The 27745-nt window shown below is 39.6% G+C and overlaps 1 protein-coding gene across 1 annotated transcript in view; it reads left to right on the top strand.

Moving 5' to 3' along the window:
• Window positions 1-25152, top strand: part of UPF2 (UPF2 regulator of nonsense transcripts homolog (yeast)) — a 94502-nt gene extending 69350 nt beyond the window's left edge. The window contains exons 16-22 of the mRNA XM_005687853.3: window positions 431-570; window positions 5698-5802; window positions 6095-6193; window positions 11195-11362; window positions 18277-18418; window positions 19700-19820; window positions 23872-25152. Of these exons, the coding sequence (XP_005687910.1) occupies window positions 431-570; window positions 5698-5802; window positions 6095-6193; window positions 11195-11362; window positions 18277-18418; window positions 19700-19820; window positions 23872-23881 (785 nt within the window). The 3' untranslated portion in view covers window positions 23882-25152. The remainder of the gene's footprint in view (window positions 1-430; window positions 571-5697; window positions 5803-6094; window positions 6194-11194; window positions 11363-18276; window positions 18419-19699; window positions 19821-23871) is intronic.

Raw genomic sequence — 27745 nt, 5'->3', positions numbered from 1 at the left:
TAAAGCAGTGTAATTTTATTGTATCTTTAAGTTTTTAGAGATTCTTGAAATGCCATTTGATAAAATATGTAACTGTGGTTGCCTTGTGTGTGGCTAAAGCTGCACTATATGGGCTGCTGTTTGTTCATCTGAGACTCAGATAGTCTGAAGCTCTGAGGAAGTAAAAAAAATAATTGTGGGGTTTTTTTGTGTTTTATTTTTTTGCTAGTTTTAAAGAAATATATCTGTGCTCCTTTGTTGAAATAAAGGACTGTTTAGTTTTTTTTAATGGTTCTTAAAATAGCTTTAAATTCTGTTCTTAATTTACTGAACTGAGAACATGACTGTTGAATTATCTTCATATATACTTTAAATGGTATAATATTCACTTTGGAAATTTTGCCTTTATCTTGTTTTGTAAAGTCTTTTTCTACTTTCCTCTCACTTCAAGGCCTCGTAAATGACAAAGACTCTAAAGATTCTATGACAGAAGGAGAAAATCTTGAAGAAGATGAAGAAGAAGAAGAAGGAGGAGCTGAAACAGAGGAACAATCTGGAAATGAAAGTGAAGTGAATGAGCCAGAGGAAGAGGTGATGACTTTTATTTATAGCAGATAACATTTGTGCAAGAGTATTTGGGTTATAAGAGCCAAAATTTTCTTTATAAAAGAGATCTTCCTCTTAGTTTTATTAGAGTAAATGTAACTAGTAGTTTATGTCTATTATAAAACTGCTGGATTAATTAAGAGGGGTTTTTATGAGTAAGAAAATACTGATGATAGGATTTTTTTAAATTACTTTTAAAGAGCAGTTTTAGGTTCACAGCAAAATTAAAGGGAAGATAGCAAGATTTCCTGTATATCACCTTCTCCTATCTACTCACACAGTCTCCCCCAATCAGCATCCCCCACCAAAGTGGTACATTTGTTAATAGTTGATGAACCTACAGCAACACGTCATAATCACCCTAAGTCCGTCATTTACATTGTGGTTGACTTTTGGTGGTATAGTTTCTGTGAGTTAGGTAAAAGTATAATGACATGTTAACCATCAGTATGGTTAGGATTTTTATTTAATAAGCAATTTGAAGACAAAAAATGATTTGATCTGCTTTGTAACTTAATCTCATTTTTGAGTGTGGACTTTTTAACCTATGGGTTTTATGAAGAAGTTGCTGACTAGATACTAGTAACTTTGTTTTCCCCAGATCTGATAGTATAAGAAATCTGAAAATCATCATGTACCATCGTCTTTGTTACAAGTCTGTTAGGCCAGACCGTATGAAATGACTGTTCTACCATTTTGGACCTACCAAACTGTCATTTTTATATATGATTCAACATAATAGTTCTAATTCTTTCCACTTTTTTCTTTTAAGCCTGCTTTAAGTTTTAAAAATTCCACCTGAAAGACTGAGTGTCTGGGTTCATCATTTGGAAGTAGACTGGGCAGTGAGTTAGGGATATAGAAGACACTGTAACTGACTGGTTAGCTGATCATTGTTCAGCTGTGTAATGAATAAGTAAGGGTTTGTTATGCTGTTCTGTCTACATTAATATATATATAAGTTAGAAGGTTAAGAAAATGGAAAGTCAGGTAAGAATTACAATAACATACTGATGAATAAAATGTATACCATGAAATTAGGACCTTTTCACTTTTTAAGCTTATAATATGACATCATGTGCATGGCTTTTTGTGCTTGGGTGCTAAAAGCATTTAGGAGAGAGTGATCATTTAGAAGTGTGATTTTAATTAAATACTGAAAAAGTATAAACGTATAATCAATACTTATAATCAATACAGTGTTTTATGGAAATGGAATTTATTAAATTTTAAAGTTTTGATTCATAGTAAATAGAATGCAAATGTTTAGAGGTTATGAGTTGTTTAATGTATAAAGGAGTATAGATTATTTAAGGCATTCATAAGATAGGTTCATAAACTGGGTTATTTCTGGCTATGCTGGGTCTTCATTGCTGCACATGAGCTTCTCTAGTTGTGGTGAGCGGGGGGTGTTCTCTGGTTCCAGTGCGACGGCTTCTCATCGTGATGGCTTCTCTTGTTGTTGAGTGCTGGCTTTAGTGTGCACAGGCTTTGTTGTTGTGGTGCTTGGGCTTAGTTGCTCCATAGCTTGTGGGATCTTCCCAGACCAGGGATCAAATTGGTGTCCCTTGCCTTACAAGGTGAATTCTGAACCACTAGACCACCAGGGGAGCCCTAAACTAGATTTTTTAAAAGCTTCATTTAGCATGAAAGAAAAACGACCATGCATGCATACATGCTAAGTAGCTTTAGTTGTGTCCGACTCTTTGCGACCTTATGGATTATAGCCTTCCAGGCTCCTCTGTCCATGGGATTCTTCAGGCAAGTATACTGGAGTGAGTTAAATGACCCATAATTTAAAGTAATTAAGGTTTTCTATAGTTAGAAGTAAAAATCCCTAAGTCTTTGTTTCTATTAGCCCTGAGGGTCTGTAGCTATTAGTGAACATTTTGTTTAATTTGACTACATAGCAAATAGCTTCGCTATTAAAAATGAATGAGTGTATAAAAGGCAGCTTGTTTGTTTGGCTTTTTAAATTGGCTGGGCTTCCTGTGTGGCTCAGCTGGTAAAAGAATCCGCCTGCAGTGTGGGAGACCTGGGTTTGTTCGATCCCTTGGTTGGGAAGATCCCCTGGAGAAGGGAAAGGCTATCCACTCCAGTATTCTAGCTTAGAGAATTCCATGGATTGTATACTCCATGGGGTTGCAAAGAGTCGGACTTGACTGAAGGACTTTCACTTTAAATTTGGCTAGCATTTATAGGCAGTGGAAGTACATCTTTATATTGGGTTATTTTGCTACCACTTTCCCCCCAGTTCTATTGCGATATAGTTGATAATAACATTGCATTAGTTCAAGGTGTACATACAACAGTGATTTGATATATATAATCTAGAGAGAGAGAGAGAGAAAGGCAGAAATGATTACCATAATAAGTTTAGTTAACATTCATCACCTCACAGTTATAAATGTTTTTTTCTTGTAATGAGAACTATTAAGATCTACTCTCTTAGCAAACTTGAAACAGTACAGTATTGTCATCACTTTCTCTTTCCAACCTGACAGCTCCCCTAAAGTAGATATAAATAAGCTGATAAAAATTTTGAACTGGAATATGTTTCTATAATACATTTCTATGAAATAGATATTGCTATATTGCTTTTCTAAAAAATGAGATCATAGAAACATTCAATTATATAATTTAAATTGGCTTATTAAGTATTTTATAACAACAAAAGGAAATAAGTGTTTTGTATATTTAGACTAATATTCCATTTCGTATTTTTAGACTAATCTTATAGCTGTCTATGGATTTTGCACTAATTTGATAAAGAAACTAATAAATGAAACATCCTCAGTAAATGTGACATTAAAGAATAGCTCATTTTCCTATAGATTCCTCATTTGAATACTTGTGATATTTTCTCCAAATGCATTTCAGCTTTTAAAAAGTGAACTTTATAATTTTAAAAATTGTATCATTTTAAACTATTTCTTTCTGGCTGTGAAGTGGATATTATACATAATATATGTGAATTTGCTAAATAGGAAAACAAATTCAACAGGATGACTCCTGAGTCTTGGCTGGGAGGAGATGTGAAAGGAGTATGGTTGGTTTATTTAAGAAATGGAATTGGAATTGTTACTCTCCCACCCAGGACCACCCTTTCCCATGACTATCCTCCAAACATAGGAGAATATTTTTAGAGAGAGAAGATGGGTTGATTATAAAGTAGTGAGGACAGTGTGTAGAATATCCTATAAATATGTGCCTCGACTGAGAAAAGAATAGGGCTAGAGTGAAACTCTACAGAAACGTTGTATTTCTCTTTTCCATCTTGTTCCGCAACTCTTCCAAGCTCCGGATGGCCTTTTGAAGTTATTCTTAACACCTCAGTTCAGTTCAGTCGCTCAGTCGTGTCCAATTCGTTGCGACCCCATGGACTGTAGCACACCAGGCTTCCTTGTCCATCACCATCTCCCAGCTGCTGCTGCTGCTGCTAAGTCACTTCAGTCGTGTCTGACTCTGTGTGACCCCATAGATGGTAGCCTACCAGGCTCCCCCGTCCCTGGGATTCTCCAGGCAAGAACACTGGAATGGGTTGCCATTTCCTTCTCCAATGCGTGAAAATGAAGTCGCTCAGTCATGTCTGACTCTTAGCGACCCCATGGACTGCAGCCCTCCAGGTTCCTCTGTCCATGGGATTTTCTAGGCAAGAGTACTGGAATGGGGTGCCATTGCCTTCTCCACCATCTCCTAGAGTTTACTCAAACTCATGTCCATTGAGTCGGTGATGACATCCAACCATCTCATCCTCTGTTGTCCCCTTCTCCTCCCACCTTCAACCTTTCCTAGCATCAGGGTCTTTTCCAATGAGTCAGTTCTTTGTATCAGGTGGCCAAAGTAATATAAAAATTGGTGAAAGAAAAAAATTCATGCATTTTAGCTTAGTTTTTGAATAGGAAGTATCTTTCCAGTGTAAAGAAATGATTTTTTTTTTTCCAAGAGCCAGTTGAAGTGCATTTCTATTGCAGATTTAATTTTGAAGTATAGAATTTTGTCAAAAAATTTAATGCATTTCTGTACTTTGCTCAAATATTTCCACTTCAGAAATTCTAAAAGTTTTCAAGTATCTGTAAAGTATTAATAGTTTAGATTTTTGAAATTAATTGCTAGGTATACTAAGTGTATTATAACACATTTAAATCATTTGTTTTCTCATAGGAATTATTTGTCATTCACTTTATTTCTCTCAGCACAATGAGAAGCAGCTGGGTTTAGTGCAGTATTTTTTTTTCCCCTTAACTTTTATGGAACAAAGTGGGAGTGAATTGTGTTGAAAGGTTCCTCAGATGGAATGCTGCCACTGTGTGGCTTTTTTTGGGGGGGAGGGGGGTTTGGTTATGGTTTCTTTTTTGTGTCTCTTTGAAAATCCATTGGAGTTCTGCTCAGTCTTCCATTTGAAGAGGAATTTTGGCTGGTAGACGAGGATGTCAGGGTACTGACAGGAGATAGGGGAGATATAATACTTGAAAGCCACCAGCAAAGGGAGTCAGAATGTCTAGCTTTTTGGCTTAAAAAAGCACATGTCCTTGAGCAAGTCATTTAACTTTTCCAAGCAGTAGTTTTTTCACATATAAAAATGAAGACAATAAAGCTTATCCGTCCTTCTTCAGAACTGGGTGAGCAACAAAACGCTGTGAGAGTACGCTCCACCCTGAGATGCTTTATGCAGTGAGATACTTTATAAAATATAGTGTCATTGCTTTCAGATGGTAATGATGTTAAATTTGAATTGTCAGTTTTCATTGCAGAGTTACATGGGTATTAAAGAACTACTGTGAGAAAAATCAGTCTCAAGTTTGTTAGGAAGGAGAAAAATATGAAAGGTGTGAGAAACTTGTTCCTTGTGGAATTCATGGATAAGTTTCTAAAAAGGATCTTTGTATTACTAGGTCAGTGGAAGATGTAAAATGGGTTTTTTAGCTATTGGTGTGTAGTAAGAGTTGCCAGCTGACTTTGCCCTACCATTCTAGGCAGACTGCATAAAAGCCTGAAACTGGAGAATAAGAAATAATTATACATAAATTTTAACATCTTTTTAAGGCATGTAAAGTTATTAGTAAAGTTTTTCAAAAGTTTTAATCTTCTACAAATATTAAACAATTTCAGGAGGGTTCTGATAATGATGATGATGAAGGAGAGGAGGAAGAGGAAGAGAATACAGATTATCTCACGGATTCAAATAAAGAGAATGAAACTGATGAAGAAAATACTGTACGTATCATTAAAACTTTGCTCTTTGAAATTGTTCATCATATTTCAATTTTAGCCACCAAGGTTTTGATTTTTGTGATTACTGAAATATTTCTTTAGAAATTCATTTTTGATTTATTATCTAAACACTTTTCTTTATTTGCAGGTTCTTTGAATATTTAATAATGTTATTATTTTACCTAACTCATTCCTTGACTTATGTTGAACAAGTTATCAATACAGAAGGCTCTGCCGTAGAAAACATTACAGTTAGAATTCCCAGTTTGAATTGTTTCTGTTTTGTTTTCATAAGGAGGTAATGATTAAAGGAGGTGGACTGAAACATGTACCTTGTGTAGAAGATGAAGACTTCATTCAAGCTCTGGATAAAATGATGCTAGAAAACCTTCAGGTATTAAATGTTGCTCTATTCCAAAGTACTTTAATATAAAATATTGCAGCACACTTGATTGTGATGGGAGAGTCTCTGCTCTCTAAACATTTACCTCTGCAGCAGCTTTTCCTAACTTAGGCAGTTTGAGGCTGCCAATACTTCTGGCGTCCTACATCCTGATTTGCCATGCTTCTTTGAAATAGAGTAGAAAAAATAAATGTTATCAGACTTGGAGCAGAGTAATTTCATTGTATCACCCTCTGCCTTTTCTCTTTCTAAGACCCTTTACTTGCAGTTTGTTTAGGAGTCAAACTACAGAAGATTAGAATTTGGGGAAATTTAATTTAGCAAATTCTTTAGTTTGATTTATAATTTGAATAACTTGTATATAAATATCTGGAAGAATATTGGTTATTTGATGTTTAAAGTACTCATGATATTAAGATACTGGATTTTATTAAAAGCTCCATCTTCCAGTGATTTAGGTAATTGTGTTTTATGTTTTTCTGTAGTTAGGAGTAAAATCCCATGAACTATTTACTTAAGCCCTATTTGTAGCTATTGTTAAGCCCTTTGGTGATTTGAGGGCTTTTGTCGTTGGAGTGGTAGGTGAAAGCTCCACAGAGTGGGCTCAGTGGAAAATGGAAAAGGGAGAAGTGAACATACTGGATACAGGTAGAGCTGACTTGAAAAGTTTTTACTAGAAAGAGGAGAAAAATGGACATGTGGCTAGAGAAAGTCAGTTGAAAGAGGAGTGTTATGGAGTACATGCTGATGGAATAATCCTTTAGAGAAGATGGGTTTTACTTTCATTGTCGCTACTAAGGCCAAAAGCTATGATAATGTATAAATTAGCAGTGCAGGTACATTAGTCTCAGGAACCAAAGGAGCAGAATACTTTGGTAGAGTGTAAAGGAAGAGCCTTTTTCAGATGAGATAATCAGAGAAGACATCTCTGAGATCATGACTTGTGGACAAGACAGGTACAAAGGAACCATCCAGGTGAAAAATTAGGATTAATGCAAAAACTGTGTCAGAGGTCCAGATCAGGGCAGAAAAGTACTTGTCTGAAAAACTTTAAAAAGGGCGCCAGTAGTAATAGAACATTGTCTGTGGGAGGGTCACAGCATGAGACAGGTAATTGGGAGTGGCACAGTCCTTGAAGGAGCTGGTTCAGACTATGGGCTTCCCTGGTGGCTCAGAGGATGAAGCATCTGCCTGCAATGCTGGAGACCCAGGTTCAGTCCCTAGGTTGGGAAGATCCCCTGGAGAAGGAAATAGCAATCCACTCCAGTATTCTTGCCTGGAGAACCCCATGGAGACAGGAGCCTGGCGGGCTACAGTCCACGGGGTCACAAAGAGTCGGACATGACTGAGTGACTTCACACACACACTCAGACTGTGTGTTAGTCGCTCAGTCGTGTCCGACTCTTTGCAACCCCACAGACTGTATCCCACCAGGCTCCTCTGTTTACGGGAGTCTCCAGGCAAAAATACTGGAGTGGCTTGCCATTCCCTTCTCCAGAGCATCTTCCTAACCTAGGGATCAAACCCTGGTCTCCTGAGACAGGACTAAAAGCAGAGAGACTAACCAGGGGTGTGGTTAGAAGGCTGTGGTGGTAACCTAGCTGAAAGATAATGGTCATCTGTCTAGGAGAGTGGCAGGGCACATGGACAGAAGTCTGGATTTGAAAGCTCTTTGGGAGGCAGAATGAACTGGATTTATTTGGTGCTTGCTTAGGTAGCAGTATGTGGGGCCCAAGGAGTCAAGGATGCCACCCAGTCCTGTGGCTTGGACCACTGGCTTGTCTCTAAGAAACAGGAGAGTGCGAGTAGGAGTTGCACTTGGTAAGTTTGAGGAGCCTGTGAGGCGTCAGTGGAAATGTCTGGAGAGCAGAAGAGAAACATAAACAGAACAGTTGTTAGAGTACTTTTAAAGCCATGGCAATAACTGGCTCATCCAGATGTAAAGTGTGGAGACAGAGGAGAAGCAGGTTCAGGGTTGAGCCCTGACAAACACCAACATTTAGAAAAGGTGGAAAAGCTGATGAAGTCAAAGGAATGGGAGATTTCGGTGTGGTTCCGTGGTCATCACTTACTGAGAGTTCTTAAGAAGCGAGCTGGAAGGGTGAGAGGTTGTGATCAGAGAGGAGGGAAGTTTGAATACACATTTTTGCAGTTGTGTTTATGTACAGGAGAAAACTTCATCCACTGTTAGGCCCTGATTTTAAATCATTATCAGATACCCAAAATGAACAGTTGTACAGACTTTTTCCTCTTGCTAAAAATCATAGGAAGACACAGTATTGTAAAGACATCATTTCTCCATAAATCATGTCCTTAAATTTCATGCAGTCCTCATTCTGTCCCATCAGGGAAATTGGGGGATGAGGTGAGGGTTGGAGGAAGAGAAGAACAGGGACATGGATGTAGAATGAACCTAATAAAATTATTCTTAAATTCTTCATAACTGAACAGTTAAGAAACTTGTAGAAGTGACATACAAGATAATAAAACATTTTAAACATACAACAGTAGTTTGGTACGGGAATGGATAGATTAATCAAACAGAGGAGGGTCCAAAATAGACCTTGCATTGCATTCCGTGTGTACTCAGTTATGTGCAACTCTTTGAGACCCCATGGACTGTAGCCCACCAGGCTCCTGTTTCCATGGGATTTTCCAGGCAAGAATACTGGAGTGAGTTGCCAGAATCTAAAATAGACCTTAGAACATGGCAGTTTAATCTTGATGAAGTTAACATCTCAAATCATATGAAGGAAAATGGTATCTTCAACAAATTGTCAATAAAAAATAATGCTGGATTTCTGTTTTTAATTTCCACCCCATAATTAATTGCAAATCTCTCAAATAATTTTAATGATTATAAAGACTGTTGAGCACTGCACTGACTTTACGTTTATTCTTCATACAGTGCCGTTAGCTGTTAGATACTATTCGTATTCCCATGTTTCAGTTAAAGAAACAGGCTTAGAAAAAAACAAAAAAAAATTGCTTAAAGTGAAAGGGTAGTGAGTGGTGCAGTCTTCTATCAACCATTTGTTACACTACTTTCCGGCACGAAATGCCATAGAAATCTTTTTAGAAATAACTAACCAGGAGAAAAAAATCTACAGCTGACACAACACAAGAGTCAGTATCTGTACTAAGCTAAAGTGATTGTACAAACCAATGAGAAGAAATGAATGACTCATTTTGTTGTTGTTAGAATATAGTGCTAAAGCTCACTGATAATCAAATGACAAGCCAACTAAGCAGGGCCTTTTTATCAGGTCATAAAATATTAAAAGATTTAAAAAGTGATGGTACCTATTGTGGTTAAGTGTGGGTAAACATCTCTGCTTGGTAAATGTGAGTCCAGCCTTTTTTAGAGAGAAATTTAGTAAACCTGTCAGAATGACTTGCCATTTGATCTAAAAGTGTAGCCTTAATAGTCTCTCAAGTGCATGATAAGTGTGACACTGTAATAGAAATAAAAAGTCTAAGCTGTCAGTAGAGGGCCAATAAAATAATTAGCTCTGTACTAGATGCCTAAGGTAAAGAATCTAAAAGAAGAAGGAACATGTATGTTTAGTATAGAATAATATTCATCATGGTTGTTCCTGTTCATATGTGTTGTATGTGTCACATATATATATGTTCATATATGTATATATGCAAGAAAAAGATCTGGAAAGACACGACCCATTGTTAATAATTGTTGCGTCTTAGAGCCAGGCAGAGGGAGATAGCTGTAGGAATTGGTATGGACACATTTGCTAATTTATTTTTTTATTAGTTTATGAAGTGAATATGTTAATTTTATAGTCAGGAAAGAAAGATAATTTACATATCAGAATTCCTCTGACATGATTGTTTCAAATTTTAAGTTAAAAAATCTTTATAAATAATCTATGAACCTGGGAGAACTTCAGCCAAATTCTAACAGTTGGAGCGAGAAATCAAAAACAATAAAACCTTACACCTTTATTACCGTTTTGCTGATTTGCAAGTCTCTTGCAAATATGGTGCCTGTATCAAAAGAGTATTTAAATGGCAGTAAAGAAGTTTTAATACCTTCATGCCCTTTTAGCGTTACTTGCTTAGATTTGAAGTATCATGTTCATCTCTTTCCTCATTCGTGCTCCATTCATTCAGACTTAGAAAATTATTTGTAGTTCCCCTAAATGCACCTGCTGTTTCACGTCTTTGCTTTTGCACCTGTTCTTCCACTCTCTAAATTCTCTGTGTGTCCCCCAAACTGCCCTTTTACCATCTGGTTGGAAGAAGGCCTGTGAAGTCTTTAACGTTCTCAAATGTCCCGTTTTCATTCAACCTTTTGTGAAATCTCAGCACCCACCCACTCTGAACCAGTCGTATGTACTCAGTCTGTTGTACACGTTATACACAACTCAGATGAATCGTAATTAATTTCTCTTTATTTCTTAACAAGCTTATGAGCTCTTTGAGGATAGAGATTATCTTTTTAATACTAGTGTCTCCAAGCTTAACACGTAGTAAGTCATCCATCAGTGAAGATTTGTTTTAATAATTGTTGATAAATCCAGTGTAAATGTTAAAAAGAATTGATACTAACAAGTAGGAAGTTAATCTGTTCACTCTTAAATACTGAGCTCTGACCGCATGTGCTCACAGCAGGAAACTGAGAAAGGGCACAGTGATGAACCCATCGGTCAGGTAGAGGTTCTCATAGATAAGGAGGCGGTTGTGGCCCATGATAATTACAAAGGAAGATGTGTGCTCTGAGGGTGAATGAAAGGGCACAGTGTACTTAGACAAGACAGCAGAACCTGCAGCACTGTGTATTTGAGTTTGGGAGAGGCCTGACCCATCAGCAGGAGCCAAATTGTATTCTTTTAAGGGATGTGTGCTGGTGGTGGGCAACCCTGGTTTCAGAAAGATTACTTGGCTCTAATGACTGTCCCAAAATATATAGCACTGAAGGAATTACAAACAATTTATTGGGCTATTTACATTTTTTTCATTTCTGTCTTTAAGCAACGAAGTGGCGAATCTGTTAAAGTGCACCAACTTGATGTTGCCATTCCCTTGCACCTCAAAAGCCAGCTGAGGAAAGGACCCCCACTTGGTGGTGGGGAGGGAGAGACAGAGTCTGCAGACACAATGCCGTTTGTCATGTTAACCCGAAAAGGCAATAAGCAACAGGTGAGAATCTGTCCGCAGTGTATTCCCAGTTCATTGGTAGTTACCAAGTGTAAGTGGTAACTTTGTTTTATAGGTTCTTGCTTACAGGGGGAAAAGACTGGTATTCAGTGGTAGAAATAATTTTATCTGTTTTGTGCACAGAAGACACATGTAACTTCCATCAAATAGATGGGTGTTTTTTAATGGAAAGAACATTTAAAATTTAAGTCATATGCATTTGTTAGAAGATACACATACTGACTTTCAGTAGGAAGGTTTCATCAGTAAGCTTACAGTGAGAAAAGAAAGGAGGGTGATGGCAGATAGTCTTGAAAAAAAATGCTCACTTGCCAAATGGCTTTTGGGAAAAAAAAAAAATTGTTTTCTGACCCCTGATCCTTCTCCTCCATTCTCCTTAAACCACCTCCTCTTTCTTTCCCTTATCTCACAGATGGCCCTCACAATCATTCCCCTGTCTACTAAGCTATCACTTTGCTTCATACATTCAGTCCTCAAATATTATTTGTCTGCTCTGCCAAATACCAGCCCTAGTGTGAGGCTATCGTGATGAGCAGGATGTAGCCCCTGGCCATGTGAGCACACACCAGCTGAAGGAGAGAGACAAGCATAATATTACATTTGCTGATTGTGGAAAGTGCCCTGAAGGAAATGGAGCCCAGCTCCCAGATCTAACTCAAGGATACATCATTTATTACTAGTTCTGTTAAAAAAAAAAATTCATACTTAATTATTTCTGAGTTCAAGCTGCCTCTTAGAGTTGCTGGAATCTTAGGATAATTGACAGCATTTTTTTCTGTTTTAGTGGTATGTAAAATAATGGTGCATCTTATAATTAACAGAAGCATCTATGAAATATGGTGGCTAGAACAGCTTGTCAGACCAGTCTGATACCTGGTTCCCACGTTCATTTAAATTGTCACTTAACAGCTGCTTATTATTGACTTGTTACATACCAGGCACTGTTCACGTGCAGAAATACAGCAGTCAACCAAGTCCCTCCTCTCTTCGGAGCTTTCATTCTAGTATTGAGAGGCAGACAAGAAATAATGTCAGGTTGAGGACAATGCTCTGTTGGAAAATAAAGCAAGTTAAGAGGATAGGAGACTGAGGTGGGAAGGAGGTGATGAGAGGGAGACTGCTGTTGTAGAGGGTGACCAAGGAAGGCCCAGAATATCCTCTGTGACGCGAGGGACATTCTGTTCCCTCCCTTCCAGAACAGGCTGAAGGAGATGGTGCCTACCTTCATCTTCTATCTCTGCTTTGTCAGGTAATTTCTTGTTACTCAAAAGATCAAAGTTGTAGAGCATACCATCATTTTGCTGTGGTGCAAATAAGTCTTGAGATGTGAAAGCTGAATACCAGTTAGGATCACATAATGGAGGGCTGGGAACAGGCTTTCCATCATGACTCACGTGTATATAGTTAACTTGACTTCACTTCTGAGCACTGTTGGATCTTTGTCAGATATTCTTCATAATTCCGTAAAGTCAACAGGACTTTCCTCTGTCCTAGACTTTAGGGTTATCAAGGTTTTACAAAAGCTCCCCACTTTCTCACCTTCAGGCCAGAGTTGAGCCCTGACATTTCCCTTCTCCCTCATCCTCTACCCAGTCCCTAGAAAAATAAGGGTTTGTTTTTGATCAAGACCCTAGACTTGGTGCTGGAGTCTTTGTAAAACTACTCATCTCAGCACTTGGAACTGCTGGTTGACCATGGCTCGCAGGATTCTCAAAGTCCAGAGTTTCTGCTTTTCTTTTCTAGGGATAACTTAGTTCTCTGAGCAGACTTCCCCTGTTTGTTTGTTTGTTTGTTTGTTTTTAATAATTGTCGAGGGCAGTACATGGCAACTTCAGTTCCATAGGCTGAACTATCACATGGGAATTGATTCCTATTCCTATACAGTTCCTGAACTTTCTTTGCTACATTGACACATTTACTGAGCCTTGATTTTTCTTATTTAAAAGGAGCTTTAGGAATATCTTTCTGTGAAGCTCGACTTGTTCAGTCACCCAGTTGCATCTGACTCTTTGTTACCCCATGGACTGCAGCACACCAGGCCTCCATGTCCCTCACCATCTCCTGAGTTTGTCCAAGTTCATACTCATTACATCGGTGATGGCGTCCAGCTATCTCATCCTCTGATGCCCTCTTCTGCTCTCCATCTTTCCCAGCATTAGGGACTTTTCCAGTGAGTCGTCTGTTCACATCAGATGACCAAAGTACTGGAGCTTCAGCTTCAGCATCAGTCCTTCCAGTGAATATTCAGGGTTGATCTCCCGTAAGATTGACTGATTTGATCTTCTTGCTGTTCAAGGGACTTTCAGGAGTCTTCTCCAGCACCACAGTTCGAAGGTATCGATTCTTTGGCATTCTTCCTTCTTTACAGTCCAGCTCTCAGCCGTACATGACCACTGAGACAATGATAGCCTTGACTACGGACCTTTGTCATCAGAGTAATGTCTCTGCTTATCAACAGACTGTCTAGGTTTGTCATCATTTTCTTGCCAAGAAGCAATTGTCTTCTGATTTCATGGCTGCAGTCACTGTCCGCAGTGATTTTGGAGACCAAGAACAGGAAATCTGTCACTGCTTCCACCTTTTCAACTTCTGTTTGCCGTGCGGTAATGGGGCCAGATGCCATGATGTTAGTTTAATATTTACTCTTAAGCTGGCTCTTTCACTCTTATCAAGAGGCTCTTTAGTTCCTCTTCGCTTTCTGCCATTAGAGTGGTATCATCCACATATCTGAGATTGTTGATGTTTCTCCCACCTATCTTTTAATTCCAGTTTGTAATTCATCCAGCCCAGCATCTCTCATTATGTGTTCAGCGTATGGTTAAACAAACAGGGTGACAGCAGACAGCCCTGTCATAGTCCTTTCTCGATCTTGTATGGATCAGTTCCATACAGGGTTCCAGCTGTTGCTTCTTAGCCACATGCAGGTTTCTCAAGAGACAGGTAAAATGATCTGTTATTCCCATCTCTCTAAGGGCTTTCCACAGTTTGTCATAATCCACATAGTCAAAGACTTTGGCGTTGTTGATGACACAGATGTTTTTCTGAAATTCCCTTGCTTTCTCTGTTTAATCCAGCGAATATTGGTGATTTGATCTCTTATTTCTTATCCTTTTTTAACCCCAGCTTGGCCATCTGGAAGTTCTTCATTTGCATAATGCTGAAGCCTAGCATGTAAGATTTTAAGCATGACCTTACTAGCATGGGAGATGAGTGCAATTATCTGATGGTTAGCACATTGTTTGGTACTACCCTTCTTGGGGATTGGGATCAAGGATTAATCTTTTCCAGTCCTGTGGCTACTGCTGGGTCTTCCAGATTTGCTGATGTAACAAATGTAAAACCTTGATGGCATCATCCTTTAGGGATTTGAATAGTTCTGCTAGAATTTCATCGCATCCACTGGATTTATTAACAGTAGTGCTTCTTAAGGCCCACTTGACTTCCTACTCTAGAATGTCTGGCTCTGGGTGACTAACCACACCATCACAGTAATCCAGTTCATTAAGATCTTTTTTATACAGCTCTTCCATGTATCCTTTCCATCTCTTCTTGATCTCTTCAGCATCTACTAGGTCTCTACCGTTTTTATCCTTTATTGTGCCCATCTTTGGGCAGAATGTTCCCTTGCTGTTTCCAGTTTTTCTGAAGAGATATCTACATCTTTCCCCTTTGGTTGTATTCTTCTGTTATTAAACATTGTTCATTGAAGAAGGCCTTCTTACCTCGTCCAGCTATTTTTTGGAACTCTAGTTTTAATTGGATGTACTTTTCCCTCTCTCCCTTGCTTTTCATTTCTTTGTTTTTCCACTATTTGTAAAGGCTCCTCAGATAACCACTTTGCCTTCTTGCTTTTCTTTTTGTTCGGGGTGGTTTTGTTTGCCACTTCCTGTACAATATTACAACCTCTGTCCGCAGTTCTTCAGGCACACTGTTAATAAGATCTAGTCCCTTGAATCTATTCATTACCTCTACTATGAATTCATACAGGATTTGACTTAAGTTATACTTGGCTGGCCTATTGTTTTTCCCAGTTTTCTTTAGTTTAAGCCTGAGTTTTGCTATGAGAAGCTGATGATCTGAGCCAGACTCAGCTCCAGGTCTTGTTTTTGCTGATTGTATAGAGCGTCTCCATCTTCAGCTACACAGAATGTAATCAGTTCCACTTTGCTATTGACCATTTGGTGATGTCCCTGTGTAAAGTCATCTCTTGTGTTGTTGAAGAAGGGTATTTACTATGACTAGTACATTCTCTTGGCAGAATTCAGTTAAGCTTTGCCTTGCTTCGTTTTGTTCTCCAAAGCCAAACTTACCTATTACTCCAAGTATGTCTTGACTTCCTACTTTTGCATTCCAATCCCCAGTGATGAATAGAACACCTTTTTTAGGTGTTAGTTCTAGGAAGTCTTCTAGATCTTCATAGAACTGATTAACTTCAGCTTCTTCAGCATTGGTGGTAGGGACACAGACTTGGATTACTGTAATGTTGAATTGGCTTGCCTTGGAAATGAACCGAGATTATTGTCATTTTTGAGGTTGTACCCAAATACAGTGTTTCGGACTCTTGTTGATTATGAGGGCTACTCCGTTTCTCTATGGGATTCTTGCCCACAGTAGTAGATATGATGGTCATCTGAATTAAATTAGTCCATTCTCATCCATTTTAGTTCGCTGATTCCTTGGATGTCTCTCTTTATTCTTACCATCTCCTTAACCATGTCCAATTTTCTTGATTGATGGACCTAACACTCCAGGTTCCTATAGAGTACTGTTCTTTGCAGCATCGGATTTTACTTTTATCACCAGATGCATCCCAACTGAGTATCGTATCTGCTTTGGCCCAACTGCTTCATTCATTCTGGGGCTATTGGTAGTTCTCTGCTCTTCCCCAGTAGCGTATTGGACACCTTCAGACCTGGGGGACTTATCTTTTGGTGTCATATCTTTTTGGCCTTTTATACAGTTCATGAGGTTCTCAGCAGGTATACTAGGGTGGTATAACGTGGGTATAATGTGGCATAACCAGGTTTGCCATTCCTTCCTCCAATGGATCACGTTTTGTCAGAACTCTGCTATGACCTGTCAATCTTGGGTGGCCCTGACTGGCTTGGCTCACAGCTTTGAGTTATGCAAGCCCCTTTACCACAATAAGGCAGTGATCCATTAAGGGGGATGATCAACTTATACAACAATAAATAATCAATTTTCTTCATTCATCCCTCTGTTTCCTGAGGCACATATGAAAAATTCACAATACCTGTGTCAGTTTGCACACCCTTTTGATCTTTTCAGAATGTGTAGGCATAAAATTAAAACCTACCTTCAGAAACTTTTGAGCTTTGAAAAGTAAATTCATTTCAGTAGCCCTGAATTCTAAATTCTATGGGTCAAAGTAAGACTACGTGTCTGTATTTTAACAGACATATTTTTGGTTCAAAGTAGATAGATTATATACTGTGTAACCCATGCAACTTCAGAATGAGGAGTGAAGTCTTTCTTAAAATGTGAAATTTTGTTTAAGGAAACATTTTTATTGAACTTTATTTTTGAAATGTTAGCAAACATGAGAGCTCAGAGTACTTGGTTATTAAGTAAAGTTTCAACTCATAAACATTATTTGGAATTTTGGAATATGTTCAATTTTAGGAATATTATTTGAAGAAACATCACTGTTATTTTGTGGTCTGAATAAAAAGTATATTTTGTTCTGATTTTTTATTTCTTTATTTGACTTTTGGGAGTTGGTTCTTCTGGTGCAACGGTTTTTCTAGAAATGTAAAATGCGTAGCCTTATAGGAATCTTTAGTTCTTAAGTGAAAGATCTCTTTGTGCACAAAATTTGTGCCCAGAAATAACCTTCTTCTGTAGTCAGTAGGAAAAGAAAAATTTGTACCAGTGAAGTAAGTAGTTGAAAAGAAAGGAAAATCCTGTTGATAATTTCTTTCTAGATTCAGATGTCTATGAATTAGAATAATGAACTGAAAGAAAATGTCTTATTAAAGCAAAAGTTTTAATGTAATAGAGCCATTATGTAATGTTTTAAAGAATTTTTAGTTTTAAGCAAATGCAAAAGATAGTTATTTTGGTTTAATAGTTGTTAACAATCCTGAACCAGGAACATCCTGCTAAAAACAAAACATTCCATAGATAAGAATTATTCCCCCATAACTAATTGTTCAGTTGCTAAACTCTCTCTCTTTTCCAGCATCACAGCTATCTTTAGACTGTGAAGACTTGATAATCCTAAAGGTGGATTAGATTTGTTCTGTATAGTCCAGAGAGTAGAAATGAAAAGGGTGCAGATTACAGGTTGCTGTATAAGACCCTTTCTGACAATTAGCCATATGTAACAGGGTCTGCACAGTGGAAAATGATCCCCTGTTCTTAGATGTGTTGCTTCAAAACAGGGTGAAGGAAAGAGGAGTGTCTGCTTTTTATGGACGTTGAACTTGATGGCCTTCCACTTCTTATCCAACCCTGATGAGTTTATCTCTTAAGTAGAGTAACACTATTGTCTGTGTATGTTTTGAGATGGTACTATCTTTATTGACTTATTAGGAAAGGAAAAATTAATTTTCTAACCTCATTTAGCTCTACTTATTTATTTGGGCTTCCCAGGTGGCTCAGTGGTAAAGAATCTGCCTGCCTGTACAGGAGACACAAGAGACTTGTGGGTTCAGTCCCTGTGTTGGGAAAGATCCCCTGGAGTAGGAAATGGCAACCCACTCCAGCATTCTTGCCTGGGAAATCCCATGGACAGAGGAGCCTGGCAGGCTGCAGTCCTTGGGGTCACAGCGAGCTGGGAGTGACTGAGAACAAATGCATGCACTGATTTATTTGAAATCTTTGTTTCTTGATTTTCTCAAGCCATTTGTGGTTTCTTTACTTTTTTTTCTCAGTTTAAGATCCTTAATGTACCCATGTCTTCCCAACTTGCTGCAAATCATTGGAACCAGCAACAAGCAGAACAAGAAGAGAGGATGAGAATGAAAAAGCTCACACTAGATATCAATGAACGGCAAGAACAAGAAGATTATCAAGGTATCAGATCATTTCCAGGACAGAAGTGGAAAATTGTGATGCCTTTTGGGTTTTTAAAATATAGAACATCAGAGCTATTATTCTGCTCCTTTTCATGTCATACTTGTTTATATTTAGCCTGAGAAGTTGATTGTTTCTTATATTCCTTTCTGTCTTTATTTTTCTTTAACTTATTTATAAAATAACACTAATGTAATTTTTATCATATTTTGCTTCCCTTATAATTCAGTTAGATTCCATACTGTAAGAGCTGGATTGCAGGTGAGATAGTACCAAGTTTTAATTGCCTTGTGTTACCAGTCAACTGTGAGCAAATTATTATTCAGCAAATATCATCTCTTGTCTGCTTGGGAATCCTGGTCTTGAGGACCCTCTTCCTTCCAGATTTGAGGGCATCAAGTTAGGATTCCAGTTTTATGCAGACATACTCAGCACACTTGGATTAGCTAAACTCTACATATGGAGTCCACAGACACCTTAAAAGGCCCTCGGAGCTATAACATGGCTTTTATATAGTGTTGTACTCACATACTGCTTTTTGTGCAAGAGATTGTTGTATAAATAAGTATTTGATTTTCTATCTTTAAATCCCACTTTTAGAATCTTCTCTTTTGGTTGATGCCAATTTTTAAAAAGTAATTGTGTTTATTTATTTATTTGGTCATGACTAAAGGCATGCGGGATCTTAGTTCCCTGATTGGGTATCGAACCCATGTCCCCCCTGCAGTGGAAGCATGGAGTCCTAGCCACTGGACCACCAGGGAATTCCCAATACTCAGTGTTCTTAATAATAAAATAATGGTAGCTAACACTCAGTAGAAGTGCTTATTATGGCCAGATGCTTGTGTACTTGATCATAGCTTTTAATCCTCACAATAATTCCATGAGATAAATGAAATTTTATATTTAGGGAAACTGAGCCAAAAGCCCCATAGCTAGTATGTGGCAGAGCTAGGATCTAATCTAATATTGCTTAGCTCCAAACACCATGCTCTCAGCTATTGTACTCTACTGCTTCTTATGCTGTTTCACTGCCTCACAAGACACACAGTTGTGGCCCCATTGCCTGTAAGGGAGCATGGTGTTATATGGTACACAAGAGCATATCTCCTCTCTTGATTGCTCTTCCAGTACTTCTCAATTATTTTAGTCCATATAATGGTGATTTTTCTTTAGTTAGCTACCTGACAGAACTAATAAATTTGATCTCCCTTTATTTGCTTATTGGGAGAAGTACATTTACCAATGTTAATGCCTTTTCTGTTTTGCTCCTAACTACAGAGATGCTGCAGTCTCTTGCCCAACGCCCAGCTCCAGCAAACACCAATCGGGAGCGGCGGCCTCGTTACCAACACCCAAAGGGAGCACCTAATGCGGATCTAATCTTTAAGACTGGTGGGAGGTATGACGATCTCGCTTGTTTCTGCCTTAACTAGTTCTTTTTCATGGTGTCTGTGTGAGTAAGTTAGATAGTTCTGGATTATACCTAGTGATAAAGGCCCAAGGATTAGCACAATAGAAAAGTCTTTGAGTTGCAGATATTTGAGGAAAAAAAAAAAACCTGTTTATAAAATAGTTACCTTTTTTTTGTTTGTTTTATAAAATCTTGATTTTAGTCATACCAGTATTGGTTTTCATTTTCTTTGACTTTTTTGGATTTTTAAAAGTTTTCTCTTTGGCATTTATCGAGAGGACTAGTTACTAATTAATTGGAGAGAAGTCAGAGGCTTTTTGTTAGAATTTCTTAAGCCAGTGTTAAGTAATCATAATGTTTATAAAAACCTAAAACCTGTTGTTAGACTTTGAGGCATGCAGATTGAGTTTTTTGGGGGGTATTTTGTTTGTTTTTAAATTATAAAATATCCTGCTGAGACCCATGCCGGTTCTTCTTAAACTTGAGTTGCCTGATGTGAAATAACTGAAACTGTAAGGTATTTCACATAGAAGATATTCCCTAATAAGACCTCACTCATCTTGTTTTTAAGGAACAAAATTGTTGAAAGTTTAGCCAGGATCTGATCTGAAGACCCCTCCCCATCGATTTTGTTCTCTCTCTTGTGTTTGGGTTATTATCAAAAGTGGCATAGGCTTCGCTGCTCTGACAGGTCTGCCTCGGGGTATTAGTGTTTAGACTGAGGCTGTCAGAGCTGTCAGATATCAACGTGTTGTTGGGAATAGGCGAGCAGGTGTAGGAGAAAGGTGCTGGGGTTGCAGAAATGGTCCACTGCTGGAGTAGTAGCACTGTAGAAAATGCAGATGTTCATCCTGTGTCTTTACTCACTAAGAATATTTGTGTTCCTGCTAACGTTTTACTTTGAACTATATGCCCAGGCCCTGATAGCTCAGTTGGTACAGAATCCACCTGCAGTGCAGGAGACCCCAGTTCAATTCCTGGGTCGGGAAGATCCGTTGGAGAAGGGATAGGCTACCCACTCCAATATTCTTGGGCTTCTCTTGTGGCTCAGCTGGTAAATAATCTGCCTGCAGTGTGGGAGACCTGGGTTTGATCCCTGGGTTGGGAAGATCCCCTGGAGAAGGGAAAGGCTACCCACTCCAGTATTCTGGCCTGGAGAATTCCATGGACTATACAGAGTAGGACGTGACTGAGTGACTGTCACTTCACATATGCTCAGACAACTCTAATCTAATTTCAAAGTTTAGGAAATTGGTTTGTCACTGAGTTCTCACATCCTTCAGGGTTACTCATGGCTTATGGGATAAAGTCCCAGCTCCTCACTTGATAACACGACCCTGGATGATAGGGTGCACTCTGTTTACTGGCTTTCTCTCCTACTGTTCTTTGCCCTCCTCCCCACCCAGCTGGCCTCTTAGTTCTCCTAGTTTTGCTGTCTTTTGCCTCTCTCTGTTTGGAACCCTCTTGGGCTCTTCCTCTGGATAACTCTTGCTTCTCCATCTGGTCTCACCCTGATACTCAGAAGTCTCACTTTGGTGCCCTGAGTCACAGTGCTTCCCCAAACCTTACAGTGCTTCATCACCTGCCAGCCTGTCTCCGTCCCCCAGAAAATTGAGGACCCAGGGAGCCTTGTCTTGCTTTCCGTTTTGTCTCCTACACAGCTTTTGGTGCCTAGTATGTAGTAGATCCCCAGTAAATGTTGAATGGACAGAGAAACTTCAAAAAAAAAAAAAACCAATCTGTGTTTAATCTTTTAATAAACTTTCTTCCTATGTTATGCTACCCAGCACTCATTCCCTTTTGTGTTCCTGATTTTGTGAGACTCCAATTCTTCAGCTACTTCCTTTACCTATTTTAAATCTCTTCCTAAAATACTGATTTGGAAAATAAAATCCTAACTTGTACAGTGCTCTTTAAAATGACCCTCTGTAAAGTCTCATGGTATTGTGGTATTTTTAAAGCCAGAGCTCTCAAAATGCCGGTATGGATGAATATTGGGGAGGAACAAACAAATGCATAAAAATGAGTTTCTGAGCCTTTCAAGTACCATGTGTTTTTTGCTGTTTTTTAAACTTAAATTTAAGTGAAGTGTAGTCATATGGAAGAACATTAGCTGATGGGGTAGTGTCTTTTGGTGGTTTGGCTCCTCTTTATTTTCTTCTATTTTTAATGCTGGGCCAGACTCATTGGGAAGCTGTTTATCTAGAGCCATGATCCTTGGCTACCTGGTGCTGAATTCCTATAGGAGGAAGCAGAAGAAATTCTGTGAGGTCTAAAGAACTGTTTTCAGTTGACTCCTAACTTGGCTAGTATTCTTTTAAAAGTTATTAATATTGTTGACATTGTATGGCAGATGAAGGGAAACTGGAAACCTGGTTATTAAAGCAGTTTTAAGTTTTTCTTATCCCTAGATTTTGATAAGGCTCTCAGACATTAATTGTAATGATTTTTATATTTTCTAATCAGGATTGAAATAGGCTGTAAGTTAAAATTTCAGCCCTTCTCCCTGGGTATTAATGTTCTAACAAAGTATAAGTGTTTTGCTTATAATGAATTAAAATGGCAATAGCACTCTTAACTAATACAGTTACCCAGGTGTTTTGTAAGGCAGGACAGGGTTACTTTCCACTCTGCTAGTGTTGAAAAAACTGTGAAACTCAGCATCATGGGAAAGATTGAGGGCAGGAGGAAAAGGGGGCACCAGAAGATGAGATGGTCGGATGGCATCACTGACTTCAGTGGACATGAGTTTGAGCAAACACGAGGAGATAGTGAAGGACAGGAAATCCTGGCGTGCTGCAGTCCATGGGGTTGCAGAGAGTCAGACATGACTTAGCAACTGAACAATAGCATCTTTGGCAAATGTCAGTACTAACACAGTTTACACTCTGTAAATTCGTGTGGATTATACCGTTGCTCCTCAAACTTTAAATACACATTTTAACCGTCTTGACTGTCATTAAACTGCTGGTTCTCATTAGTTTCTAACAAGTTGTCAGGTGATGTCAAAGCTGCTGGAGTGTGGACCACTCTCAGAGTGATTATATATAGTGAGAGATTATATGGCAAGTGTGTCTCACTTATCAAAGACTGTGAACACTTTTCCTTTATTCACTGCGTTTGTCTGAAATATTCTGTTTTAGACCATTGCTTTGTCTTGACATCAAGAGAGAGACTGTTTCTTTCTCTCAGGGAGTACTCCTGTTACTGACCTTTTTCCATTCTGTTCAGTTTTGTACAACTTGCAGATGTATCCAACTGAAGATAGACTTTTCCTTATTTGCATTTTAGTCTTGGGAAGTTTCTTGCTAATGCAGCTGGCCTTGTGTAGGCAACCTGTGTTAATTTGCTAGAGCTGCCAAAAGACAGCATAGTACATGGTGTGATTCATACAACAGAACTCCCATCTCAACTCTGGAGGCCGGAATCCAAGGTCAAGTCATGGTCGCTTCTTTCTGAAGGCTGAGAGGGACAGTCTGCTCCCAGCTCCCTGCTGGCTCCTGGTGGTTTGCCAATAGCCCCTGGCACTCCTGGCTTCCACAGCACCTTCTGATCCCTGCCTTTCTCTTCATGTGGGGCTCTCCTCAGGTGTGTGTCTGTCCAGGTGTCTCCTATTATGAGGACAGTCATACTGGATTAGGGGCTCATCGGATTCCAGTCCGGCCTCCTCTTAACTAATTACATCTGCAGTGACCCTTTCTCCAAATAAGGTTGCATTCTGAGGTTCAGAGGTTAGACTTCAGCACATAAATTTGGGGGTTACGCAGTTCAGCTGTGACACAAACCATGAGTTTTCAGCATCTTAGAAAGTAGTTATAGAAAAGCTGACGGGCCCACCCTCCCCATCACTGTCAGAATTGCCCCGTTTAGTGCCCCTCTGCCCCCTCTTGTTTCTTCAGTAGGAATCTGTACCCTCTTTAAAAAACACTGACTTCTCTGCAGTCAGTGAACAGTGGCTGGTGGTGCTCAAGGGGCATTTTCTTGCTGGAGGGGCATCCTCAGTCCTGGTTCTTTAACATTGCCCTGTTTGTGCCTCTAGGAGACGTTGATCCAGCAGCACGTGTCATTTCATTAGGTCCTGTATCTGATGTTGTGGATAGTGGAGTCCTCCAGCAATTGAATGAGAGCAGTGGACACATCTCAGCATGTCGGTCTAGAGAGTTGTGAATCTAAACCTGGGACAGGCTGGGGCCATGAGGCAGAAACAGCAGCCTCTGCCAACACCGGAACAAGCCGACGCTTCCAGACAAGGCGGAAAAGGCCTTTTGTAATGGAAATCACGTGAGGGTTCATCTTCTCTTGAGAATGGCAGTCAAGAAATGAGGTGGTTGACTTGACTCCTGAGCAGTTACACCAGGAAGAGCGTCAGTGAGATGACTGAGCCGGAGAAGAGACGGTTGTAATGGTAATGGTATGGGGGAAATGAACTTGAGTTTAAACTTGATTTGAGTTTCAGTGTCTCTGAATTGAACATCCTATGTTGAAAGAAGATACATTTGGGGGCTCCAGAACTACAGTAGAAAAGTATAGAGCAAGCAGTGAAATCTTCTAGTGAAAACTTACATGCAGGACAGCAAAATGATGAAAGATATCCAGGTACCAGATAATCCACCAGGAAGGCTTTTGTTTAGGAATCTCTTTCATGAGGAACAAGGGATGGGGGAGAAAAATCAGTTTTATCCATCTGAGTCAGTAATACAACATTGCCTGTTAGGGTAAAGGGAAAATGTGAAGACGATTAGTACACACAGCATGAACCCAGATGGCTTAGGGGAGTCTGACACCAGCCTCAGAACAGGGATAGGCGAGCCCATTGTAAGTATCATTGAAAACAAACAGCGTGCCAGGCAGACACCACAGAAGATGGACGAAGGACAGCGAGAAGAGGATCCGGAGATTTTGTTGACCTTCATGGGTTTACAGCCTCTGTCTCTAAACAAAGTATGGAAACAGTAGAGCTTTTATTTTGCTTTTGTTTTTGTTTTGTTTTGTTTTCCCCCCACTACATAGAAATGAGAGTTCTTAGTCTGTTTCTGGCCAATCTGTTAATTTATTAGGATAGTTGTCTTTCGTTTGCTTTCCAGTAGGCATAGTGAATTTAGTTGAAGAGCAAGCACATCTGTAAGCTACAACTTGATTACATCTTTTTTTCTAGCTGTTTTGCATTTTTTCTTTCACCATATTTTAGTTTCTGCATGTAGAATTAAATAAGAAACAAAACTGTAAAGTTGTAACATTTCACATGGAAATGCTGCCCGATCTTCACCAGCTTCAGAAATCTGACCTTTGCCGATGCTGCAATAAAGTGTTGTAATTTCGATTTGGTGTGGTTGTGTTTTATTTAGTTTGGGTTTTGGAAACCTATTAAATGGGTAAATCAGTATCTTCCACGGGTATCTTTGTTCTTCATAGTCTTAGAGATGATTTTGTTTGCATTTCACTTGTATCGTTGCTTTCATTTTAGCATCTGTTATTTGCATTGTTTTCTTGGGTGCCTGAGTCAGCTTACCTTGGGGTCAGTACAGAAAGTAGGCCATGGAATCCGATCGAATAAACATGTTTTGAAGAGGCTTGAACCAGTTACAATGGAAAATGCTGGCACAGCACCATCTGGTCTGGGTGGTGTTTATGTTGTTACCTGAGGGTGTGCAGGGTTGATAAACGCCGCTGTAAGACCGGGCAGCTCAGAAGGGAATCGCGAGAACCATTGTTTTCCGTTTCTTTCAGGTGTTCATTCCAAGGTTGACTGAGACAATCCAGAAGGTGGGACTGTAGTCAATCACTCTTGCCAAAATTCAACTGAGAGTCATTCATATTTGAAAAGAAAAAGACAATAAAGTTTCAAAACTCAATTCTCTCAACACTGTTTCCCAGCCCTCATTGCCATTTTACTTGCCGGCCCCACTTGGCACAGCATCCATCCCTGGACCAGTGATCAGCGGTCAAGGGGGCCAGTTCTGTGAAACCACTGGCTTCACAGGCAGGAGCATTAAGAATTACCTGGACGAGGCCACTTCCTACACTCATCCATAACTGGGGTTCACTCAGATTTTAAACGTGAAGCTTTTCCACATAGCTACACGTTTATTTCTAAAGTTTGGCTTTTAAAGAACTCCAAATGTTTTATCTATACAATATCTCATTAAAACATCTCTCGCTCTGTGTGGCCGGCACTGGAGTAGCTGCGCTAGCTCTGTCTAGTGCTCTTCCCTAGGCTTGTTTTGAATAAAGACAAAGTGGAGGTGGAGTCAGTTTAAAAATACTTCGCATGCTATGAGTAAAATCACGTTTTGGCATTGTTATTGTGATGCTTTTTTAAACCTTTGGAAAGTACAAAGGACAGTCAGCCATCTTCTGTTATCTCAGTAAGTGCTGCTTTCTGGAGGAGTAACTTTGGAAATTGTTGGGTTATTACTCAGATGTTTTGTTTCCTTGGAGGAGGTTTTAGTTTTATAGTTATTGGGGAAAGCATTTCAGATTCTGCTGAGTATGTGCATGTATGTCTACAAGAGCGCTTTTTTTTTTTTTTTTAACCTTTTCTTTGGTTTCCTATGTGACACTGGACAGTCAGTCTGGTTGGATTTATGGATTTAAACATTTTAATGAATACTTTGCGACCATGGAAAGGAAAGGATTGATTGACCCCATTCTGTTTACCAGGCACTGGGGATACAGAGGTGGCGGGGGGGGGAAATCCCTGCTCCCATGGGACTGATACTCCAGTAAGGGAGAAATGTGACAATTCTGTGAAGTTAGGTGACCATATGTGTAAACTGCTTATGCAGTGCGTGGCATGTAGGAAGGGTCCCTTTGATGGCACTGTTGTTATGAATCCTTGTTCTCTCCTTACTGCCTGGCTTGGTTACTTTCAAGATGTAGTTCAAGCTTCGTCTCCTCTAGGACACCTTGCTGTTCCCTCATCCCTCATTTGATTTAGATGCTGTCCTTCCCTTGTAGCTCAGTTGGTAAAGAATCTGCCTGCAATGCAGGAGACCCGACTTCAATCCCTGGGTTGGGAAGATCCCCTGGAGAAGCAAATGGCAACCCACTCCAGTATGGAGAAGCCCATGGACAGAGGAGCCTGGTGGGCTACAGTCCATGGGGTCACGAAAGTCGGATACAACTTAGCAACTAAACCACCACCTTGAGCTTTCATCAAAGGTGCTGCCCACCTGCCCCCGGGTGAGGATGAGATTAATTGCAGGGTGGTGCTTAGCAGCTGTTCTGCAAGAGTTACACGGAACTCCTATCTATAGGAGCACCAGGCTGCACTAGGGGACCCTAGAAGGTGCTCATCACATGCTCCCCCTAGACGCTGAGAAATCTGAGGGAACTTGCTTTACCCCAGGAAGCGCATGTGGCTATATTCTCAACCACCTGTCCTGCCATTTCCACAGCAGGACTTTTGCACTTGACCCAAATGCCACTGAACCCCAGGCTGGGTATGTGATGGGTTCTCATCTGCTTGACCAGGTGAACTCAGGAATTGGACACAAGTCCCACTAGTCTCCCATTTCCCAGTTCACTCTGACTCTGGATGCTGGCCTGAAGACTTTGGGGCCAGCACTCGCAGGGCATTTCTCATTTGGACTGACGGGCAAATTGTCAATCTAGTTCCATGCATTGTTTGCTTTGTAATCTAGGAGGTGAGCAGGGGGACTTCATATGTCCCCTGAGATCTGTGTGCACCTGTACACACTTGCCACTAAGGAGCCCTCAGGCCTGGAACATTTTCTCACTAGTGGCCCAGAGGCCTGAAACACCTATTCCCAAAGAGGATGTGGAGGTGCCAGGCGGACACCCTCAGTAACTCATTAGATGTTTATTGAGCACCAACTCCTGTCTTCCTACTTGTATGAACTTGGATGGTCATTGACCTCTAAACTTCAGTCTGTAGACAGTTTACTAGGGTT

Source organism: Capra hircus, chromosome 13, assembly GCF_001704415.2.
Source record: "Capra hircus breed San Clemente chromosome 13, ASM170441v1, whole genome shotgun sequence".
Taxonomy (NCBI): Eukaryota; Metazoa; Chordata; class Mammalia; order Artiodactyla; family Bovidae; genus Capra; species Capra hircus.
Note: the sequence above shows the minus strand (reverse complement) of the source record. Positions and strands in the feature narration are given on the sequence as shown.